General features: G+C 34.8%; 1 protein-coding gene across 1 annotated transcript; it reads right to left on the bottom strand.

The window, feature by feature from the left end:
- Positions 1 to 3,583: 3,583 nt before the first annotated feature.
- LOC104093255 (catalase isozyme 1) lies at positions 3,584 to 8,130 on the bottom strand. Its single transcript, XM_009598983.4, has 8 exons — positions 7,972 to 8,130; positions 7,518 to 7,614; positions 6,524 to 6,801; positions 5,288 to 6,064; positions 4,715 to 4,804; positions 4,445 to 4,512; positions 4,244 to 4,337; positions 3,584 to 3,868 (listed from the first exon to the last, which is right to left on the bottom strand). The coding sequence occupies exons 1-8, from the start codon at positions 7,984 to 7,986 to the stop codon at positions 3,809 to 3,811; spliced, it is 1,479 nt and encodes a 492-aa protein (XP_009597278.1). The 5' UTR covers positions 7,987 to 8,130; the 3' UTR covers positions 3,584 to 3,808.
- Between the last annotated feature and the right edge of the window lie 1,350 nt (positions 8,131 to 9,480).

The raw sequence follows: 9,480 nt of genomic DNA, 5'->3' as shown, positions 1-9,480 counted from the left end.
GCTTTGTCCTATCCCCTTTTATGAATCCTCCCTTCAACTGGGCTATGCATGCTGCATTGTCTTCATACAAAATTGTGGGTAGTTTGTTACACTTCAAACCACATTTGTATTGAATAAGGTGTATTATAGACCTCAACCATATACATTCTCGACTTGCTTCATGAATAGCAATTATCTCAGCATGATTAGATGAAGTAGCCACGATTGATTGCTTAGTCGATCGCCAAGATATAGCAGTGCCTCCATATGTAAACACATAGCCTGTTTGAGATCTTTTGTGGGTCATTTAAATACCCAGTATCGGCATAACTAATAAGATCAGGACTGCAATCATTGCCATAAAATAATCCCATACCGGTAGTCCCTTTTAGATATCGCAATATGTGTTTGATTCCATTCCAATGTCTCCTTGTAGGAGCAGAGCTATATCTTGTTAAGACATTAACTGAAAAAGTTATGTCAGACTTTATAATGCTAGAAAGATACATTAGTGCACCAATTACACTAAGATATGGTACGTCGGGACCATGAAGCTCTTCATTATTTTTATGAGGTCGGAATGGATGTGCTTTATCCATATAAAATAGCTTTAAAATTATTTTAGTGTATGTTGATTGATGGACAAAAAATTCATCTTTCATATACTCAATTTGTAGACCAAGATAAAATTTTGTCTTTCCAAGATCTTTCATTTCAAATTCTTTCTTTAAATAGTCTACTACTTTAGGAACCTCTACTGCTTTAGGAAGCTCCCTAGGAGTTCCAATGATATTTAACGTACACGGTGATTATAACAAATTTAGATCCAGATCTTTTTATAAATACACAAGGACAAATTGAATCATTCTTGTACCCTTCTTTCAACAGGTACTCACTCAGGCGATTATACCACATGCACCCTGATTGTTTCAATCCGTATAAGGATTTTTGAAGATTTATTTAATAAATTTCTTGGAAACCTTAATATGCTTCAGAACAATTTAAATCCTTCAATGATTTCCATTATACGCATATCATGTTTTTCTTGTATTGCCAGATTAAAACTTAAAATGGCGACATCCACCACAGGAGAACATGTCTCTATATAATCAATGCCAGGATATTTATAAATCTTCTTGTGACCCAAGTCGTCTTTATGTCTATCGACTTGACCCTTTTTTTTCGCACAAGAACACATTTATACCTCCACTGGCTTTATACTTTCAGGTGTTGGGACTATCCGTCCAACTTCATATTTTTCATGTGAAATCAATTTTTATTGCGTATTTTTCATTTGGCTAATCATTTATCTGTCCAAATTTTATGACAGATTTGGGCTCAAGATCCTCGTCAATATAAATAATATTGAGCGCTACATTATATTAACAATATCGTCGACAATCATTTTATATCGGTTCTACTATTACCCAATAAAGACATAACTTATTGAGATCTCGTTATCTTATTATTTTCAGGTACCCGAGCCTCTCCCATGAGGTCTTATGAAGTGTTATGTCGTGGTGCTCTTCTAGAGCACTTGCCTCCTTATTATGACCATCTTGAACATTTGCTCCTCTCCTTTTTCAAGGAGTTTTATCTTTGGAACCGATTAGTCTATTATGCTTTATGCATGCTATGGACTGTATTCATTATGAACTTTATTTTATTTGGAGCATTAGCAGCTGAATATGACATTTAGCTTTGGGTCAGCAAATACGCCTGGCAATATTTTGCAAATGAATTATCACTTGGAATTTCAAGTTCACATTTTCTCGTACGAGGATCTCGATGTACTCATAATAATTTATTACATGCATTACTTTTTCAGCTGCCCATTTTATCCCCCTATTGTTGGGATCACCAACACATATCCCTAGCCTTATTTTGGGATCCATCTTTGTGCATTGTGGTGGAACAATTAAATCATATAGCACATTCATATTTCTAGATAGAAATTATTTGGTTCCTGACCCTGAACCAATTGTGATAGGGAGAACTTATCATAACTTGGCTAGATGCGTACAAGTGCTGTTGTATATTAAATAATACATCATATACCAAATTTTATTTTGGTAATTTTGTTCTCATAACCAATGGTTTAGATATACTTGGAGGTATACAATTTCTGCTAAACCAACTTGGATTTAAACCAGTATTATCAAGATAAATTATCATAATTTATATTCTGGAACTGTGCTCTAATAATTTGAGCAATCAATCTTGCAAAAGCCAAACTACAAGTTGATAACAAATGCACATGTGACCATAGAATAAATGCATCTATTAAAATTATATAATAGTAAACGGTCCACATGAAAGGTGACTGAGCCCATATATTTATCACCTTTTATTCGTTCTATAAATCAAGGGATTCAATCTCAACCTTAATTGGTATATCATGAGAATAAGCAGCACAAGAGAATTCTTGAAGAATCTTATATTTCTTCAATATATGCCAATGTAATTCTCAACTTAATTTTTTCGTATCATAATTGAACCTAGATGGTCAACCGGTCATGCCAACTAATATTTATTTCAGTAAACCTCTAGTTTAGCAATTTAGTAAAACATGAACAAGAAATTGAGATAGAGAGAAGGAAGAGATTTTCTTCTTCAATTGTGTGTATTTTCCTATCTATTACAAGACCTTTATATAGGCATAAAAAGTGAAGAAAAATATGTCATTGATAATGTCATTAAGCATAGAAATATGTCATTGAATATGTCATTAAACATTTGAGAAGATCATGGAGGAAGAGTAGACATCCAACTAAATTTGTCTCATCTCCATGTTCTAATATGTTGTGTTCCCTTGTTAGTCGGCGTGGTTTGGTGGGTGACACATAACAAATGTATGAACTTAACTTATATACACTAATTATTATAACACTATTAGTTTATGTTAACATTTTGCACTAGGTAATCTGTTTTATTTTTATTTCTATGGATAATTAACTGTAGTTACTTTTGAGACTATCCTGTATATAAAAATTATTTCACATTATTCATGCATAGAATTAAACTCTGTATATACACACACATTATTTTCAAAGTAAAAGATGCAATTAAATTACTACACACTTCTAGTTTCGATCTGTATGCTATGTTGTTTAGTTAATATGGACTAAAGCTAGGAGATGATTAAATTAACTTTTTCTATGAAATTTAGAAATTTAAAAGCAAACATTATCGTAATATGAATAGTAATTTTTTTAATCAAAGGAGATTACTATTTTGCCCCCTTGACGTTGTAAATAGGAAATTCAACTTAAGGTAGAATCCAATATAGCAACTCAGCAAGAACTGATCATCAGTGGTCACTATGCCAACAACTACAGGTTTGAACAAAAAGTTTTGCTGTCCACTCATGCACGGAGGCGGAGTCAGAATTTGAAATTTATGAGTTCGAAATTATAATTTTTTTAAGTTACTGGGTTCTAAATTAATAACTTATACATATTCAATAGATTTCTTAAGACAAATACATGGTTTGAACTAAAGGTACTGAGTTCGGCCGAACCCGCATCCCGCACTCTACCTCCGCCACCGCTGATGCAAGAATATTGGCCAAAAAGCATTCATGACAAAACTGATAAATAAGTAATACAAGAAGAGAAATATTATCTGTAACTTCCATTGATTCATTCATTCATACAACAGCAACACAATAATGAATGCATATGTATTAGGAAAGCTCTAGTTATTTCATCTTATAATATGATAGCCACCACGTTATACATCTTGCTATATGACTGGAATGAGTTATTAATGCCTTGAGATTCTCGCATTGATCAGATCACCTCCTCCGAAACCAATAAAAGCTTCATCTTCATATGCTTGGTCTCACATTAAGCCTAGAAGCAAGCTTTTGACCCAGAGATTTGTCAGCCTGCAGTAATCCGTTTAACATAGTCAGGAAATTTACAGAATCAGTCGTCGCCCCTTAAGAAATGGTTGGGATTATTTTTCTGATTAAGTGAAGTGAACACGAGCCAAGGTTGATTTACTGAACTTTGAATTGTTGAAAAAAACATGCCAAGATAAGCTTGAGAATTTGACCTAATAGTCTAGAGGCGAATTCAAAATCTAGAGTCAGTATGTTCAAAGTGAGTGCGATCTTATAATATGTATGCCTTTAAATTCTTTTTTGCATGTATACATAGTTTGAGCTGAAATGAAGGAGTTCAGTTAAACCAGCAGAATCTGCCCTAAATCCACGTCTGCCTAACACATAAATAAATATAGGGTATGATGGAGTACTGACCTGAGACCAGTATGAGATCCAAATGCTGCGTATCTCGTAAGTGATCCGAGGATCAGACAAGGCCTCCACCCACCGACGAATAAAGCGTTCTTGCCTATGATTGAAAAAACAAGTATATGTCAAACAGAAAGGAGATCCAGTTTAGGATTACTGAATGTAACTTAACAACACCACACTTTAAGATAGGTCAATCATGTTTACCTGTCTGGTGTGAATGAGCGGTACCTTTCTCCTGGTTGATTGAAATTGTTCTCTTTCTGAATGACACACTGTAAGAAAATTCAGCAGCAAAAAAGTTAAAATAAGTCTTGTGTTGGATTAAGGGTCCACTTCAATATGCATCTACGGATATCTACTTGAGTTGTTTGGGCAACTGGATCAATTCAGGGTGTCAACTTTACACTGCTTCAGAATTTATAGGTTTTAATTCAGCTTCAAGCATTATTAGATAAAAGGTAGAAAGGAACAAACCTTCTCACGTTTGCCAGTGCACATTGTAGAAGGAATAGGATACTTCTCAGCATGGCGAACAGGATCATACCTTGAAGGGAAGTAATCGATCTGTAATTAACCATGCATTAACTATTACGTATAAAGTAACACCATAATCGAAACATCAAATAACAATAAACCAAGACATTAACTAAACTGAGGTTACAACACTGTATTATGCTTTTTAATAAAAAAGCCTAAAGATCATCTCAGAACTATTTCAATGGATATGAACTTCCACGCTAAGGTGAAGGCACACCCATATGCTGCAATAACGTGTTGGCTTTGTGGTGTTAGCATAGGATTTAAGTTATATACACTGATATGTAAAGAACTTTTACTATATCAGTGCGAAATAACTGGTTATTTCCCTATTCTTTAAGTTACTACATCACCTTTGCTATGAAAAGTACCTTATTGTTATACGTGATAAAAATACAGAACATTAACCTGATGTTGTAAAACAATTTTATAACTTATAAGAACTTGATCTCTTAAGCAAAATCTCAATCAAATATGGATATGTACTGTTATAGAAGGAGAGAGAAATACCTCCTCATCCCTGTGCATAAAATTCATGGAGCCATCGTAGTGATTGTTGTGATGAGCGCACTTTGGAGCATTAGCAGGAAGTTGCAAATAGTTTGGTCCAAGTCGATACCTCTGGGTATCAGAGTAGGAGAAAATACGAGTTTGAAGCATCTTATCATCTGAGTAATAAACCCCTGGAACCACAATAGAAGGGCAGAAAGCTAGCTGCTCATTTTCATTAAAGAAGTTATCAATGTTCTTGTTCAGAACTAATCTTCCCACCGGCTGCAAAGGCAAGATATCCTCTGGCCAAGTTTTAGTCACATCAAGCGGATCGAAATCAAATCTGTCTTCATGATCTGGATCCATAGTCTGAATGAAGAGCTTCCATTCAGGATAATTTCCAGCTGCAATAGAGTCATAGAGGTCCTGAGTAGCGTGGCTATGATTTGCTCCTCCGACACGGGCTGCCTCATCTTCCAACAAGGATTTGACACCACATGTGGGCTTCCAGTGGAACTTCACATAGGTTGATTTCCCAGCCTTGTTGATCAATGTGAATGTGTGGACACCAGATCCGTCCATATGCCTGTAATCTTGTGGAATACCAATATCGTCGAAGAGGAAAGTGAACATGTGCAGGCTTTCAGGAACATGAGAGAAAAAATCAAGGACCCTCCAATTCTCCTGGATATGGGACTTAGGATTTGGCTTCAGAGCATGGACCATGTCAGGGAACTTCATTCCATCACGGATGAAGAAGACGGGGAAGTTGTTCCCTACCAGATCAAAGTTTCCCTGATGCAGAGGAGGCATATCAGAATTCAGGCAGAAGGTAAGGATTTACTTCAAATACAATCAACAAATCCCAAATACAATGCAGCCATGTTTAAAAAACTAAATACGAGGTCATTTCTCGATGAGAGTATGAAAAATTAGGCAGCATAATAGTGACTGCAAGGTATTGAATATCACAGAGCCCTATGGTCTCTACTACGGTGTTAAGCAACATGAACAATCACTATCATATTACATAAGTTGCAATATGTAAGTCCATATCGTATTTAAGTTGCAATATAACATCCTCTACTAAGCAGTCCAGGCAACACTTAATTAAGGAGGAACATACTTTAAATCGTCTGCGAATAAGGAAATTGATAAATATAATCCAGTCTGTATATGGAAATTGAAGATATAACGGTAAATGAATGAACTAGTATTTGTAACTTGTCAAATTAAATGTTGTAATTCGCGTACCTCTCTGGTGTAGAACTTGACAGCAAACCCACGAGGGTCCCTCAGAGTTTCAGGACTACCCCTCTCATGTATAACAGTGGAGAATCTCACAATCACAGGAGTTTGGACACCGGGAGCTCGAAGGAAATCAGCACAGGTAAGGTGAGTGATGTCATGGGTAACTTCGAAAAACCCTTTGGCACTAGCACCTCGGGCATGAACAACACGTTCAGGGACACGTTCCCTGTCAAAATTGGCAAGTTTCTCCACCAAATGGTAATCCTCAAGCAATACAGGACCTGTCAAGAAAATTATGAGCAGCCACAGACACAAATATGTAAAAGAGTCTATCATACAACAACGTCGCTCTCAGTATCAAGTTTGATATAGTAATCTAAAAATAGAGTGATAACATGTTATAACTTGTTAAATTGCACTGATAGTGTAAAATTTTTTCATAATCAAATTGTGTATAACTTAAACTCTGTAAAATTAACATTAGTCCTACAGGGTGCTAGTTATGTTAGCAAACATCTTGAGAATAACTTAACAATAGCTATTTTCGAACTGATATTGAAATAAGCAACGTCTTAGCTAAGCATGGAGCATATAATAGTATTAACTCGTTACACTTACAACAACGAGTTTAACTTATGTTTGACCGTGTAAAAAATATTTACACAATCAGGTCATGTATTAGTTAATTACAGCTAAATTTTCTTGATAAACATTAATTGGTGATCTGGTAAAAATGGGAACTAACATCTTATCACAAGTTAAAATTAAATAGTGTAAAAGTATCTTTATACTGTTAGTGTATATAACTTAAATCCATAAGCTAAATCTTGCAAAAATTATTGGTAAGAAAACATCTTAGCTCCCGTACGAGAATTAGTTATCGAGATACTCGAGGCCATCTTCATACATCTCATTTTCACCCAAATTGTTGCAAAATGGAAGTACAAGACATTCCTATTTGAAATGATTTTAAGGCAAAAAGGTCAATGAATCATACCTCTTGCACCAACAGTAAGAGATGAATTGTTGTTAAAAACAGGAGCACCAGAATTAGTGGTGCAGAATGTAGAATTGAAGGCACTTGACGGACGGTACTGCCATTATAACAACAACAACAGCAAAACCATACATAAGTTTCTGAAATTAGAAACATGCATGCACACGGTAAATAGCGAACTGCAGCCAACTTAGAGAAACAAGTTGAAAAGTACAAGTTAAGCAAACGATATTAGTAGTAGTAATTAATATTATCTGTTCTTTAGGCATATTCCATATTCGAAACTAGATTCGCGCAATTAACGGATAACATGGCTTAAAAGTTAAAACCGAGACCTCTTATTAGGATGAAGCGATTCCAGCCATCCCACCACACACCTCGGGGCTTTAATAGTATTATTATGTAACAACAACAGCTAAAGAGCATAAGTTGGAGGGAAAAAATAGAATTGTACCTTGTAAGGATCCATTAGTTGCCTTCCTTTTGCTTCAGAAAGCTAAAGAGAGAGTTGTAGAATAACTAAAGAAAAAAGAGGATGAAGGGACGTGTGGTCTTAACCAATCGACTCCCTATAAATAAATGAATATAATAAGAAGAGGAGGGAAGGGCACGTCTTATTTAATTTTTGAATAATTTGGTTTTCCTTCGCTCGGTTAATTCTCCTCCTCATAAGCACAGATATAGACTTTTTGGCAGAACCCAGAAAATTAGAAGAAGAAAAAAAAAACAGAGATTAAGCGTACGTAATATAAGGAGCAAATTACGCCCATTCCATGAAAAGTTACTCCAATGTCTATAATTAACCAGGTAGTAGTATATACTTAAAGGTAATTAAGGGCCATTTATAAGAAAAATTTAGGTGAGGTAGCTGAGATTAATCTAGTTATGTAGGAAAAAGTGTGAGATCTAACAAATAACTTATTCTAATTTGCCTTAAAAGGAAATAATTTAGCATTTATATGAATTAAATTTACCTAAATAGTACGGAATGGATATGACGAGCAGAAAAGAGCGGAAGTTTAAACGTCCACCCGGACTAATTTGGGAAGTTGATTATTACTTAGTTGATTAATTAACTGATCCATTTATTGTACTTAGTTAACTAAATGACGATTTCCCAATGACTGCGTTCTAAATTCACTAAGAAGAGTACTAATATCTGACAATATATATATAAATTGCAAAATGCGGAGGATATCAGGCTTAAACCGAGAACACTATTATTAGTACTATAATAATATGACCTGCAAAATAAAAAGCGAAAATATAACAAAGCTAGCTAAAATCGGAGGCATATGCGGAATTTTACGGAAAAACAAATGGCCCAGAATTTGTGGCTTTGCTCCTGGTTACGAATCACTAGTAGAAAAAAGTGGGTCCAAATAGAAATACTCCTGCTATTTATTGTGAATGCGATAAATAGTGGAGTTGGATAATACTTCAAGAAAATATGAGAGCGTCATGCGTTCAGAGTTTCCTTATCTTGTTTTTATTACTTACCGATGCATCTAGGCTGTAGCTAGCAACAAGCCACATTAATAACCTTCTCGATATCACAAACAACAAGTGATGAGGTGGTTATTTGGAGCCACATACAGAATGTTACATCAACAAAGAAAATAGCAGAAACACTTGTCACTATAAAATGAGTACGTGAAGATCCGTTTCACATTATTTTTATTCTTTCGAGGGACGGGAGAAGGAAAAAGAGTAACAAGAAAGTATATTGGGAATCACGTGAACTCTATATCTTTTGTCAAGATTCTTTATATATATTTGGAAAAAGAATCAAATATACCATTCTATTTTCACACATTATCTACATTTAATCCATATTGTACTATCAGATCAAATTTATCTCTATCATTATATTATTAGGTCAAATTTACCCTTACAATCATCAAACTTTTAAAAGTATCCTTTGATCTGTTAAGTAATTCAAAATCTCCCAAATTTCTTTTAT

The sequence above is a fragment of the Nicotiana tomentosiformis genome, chromosome 2 (genome assembly GCF_000390325.3).
Source record: "Nicotiana tomentosiformis chromosome 2, ASM39032v3, whole genome shotgun sequence".
Taxonomy (NCBI): domain Eukaryota; kingdom Viridiplantae; phylum Streptophyta; class Magnoliopsida; order Solanales; family Solanaceae; genus Nicotiana; species Nicotiana tomentosiformis.
Note: the sequence above shows the minus strand (reverse complement) of the source record. Positions and strands in the feature narration are given on the sequence as shown.

Coding starts and splice junctions, on each gene's coding strand:
- LOC104093255 (XM_009598983.4), bottom strand. Junction 4,805..5,287: donor TTATGCACAGGGATGAGGAG/GTATTTCTCTCT, acceptor GGTTAATTACAG/ATCGATTACTTCCCTTCAAG. Junction 4,338..4,444: donor CGCTCATTCACACCAGACAG/GTAAACATGATT, acceptor TTTCAATCATAG/GCAAGAACGCTTTATTCGTC.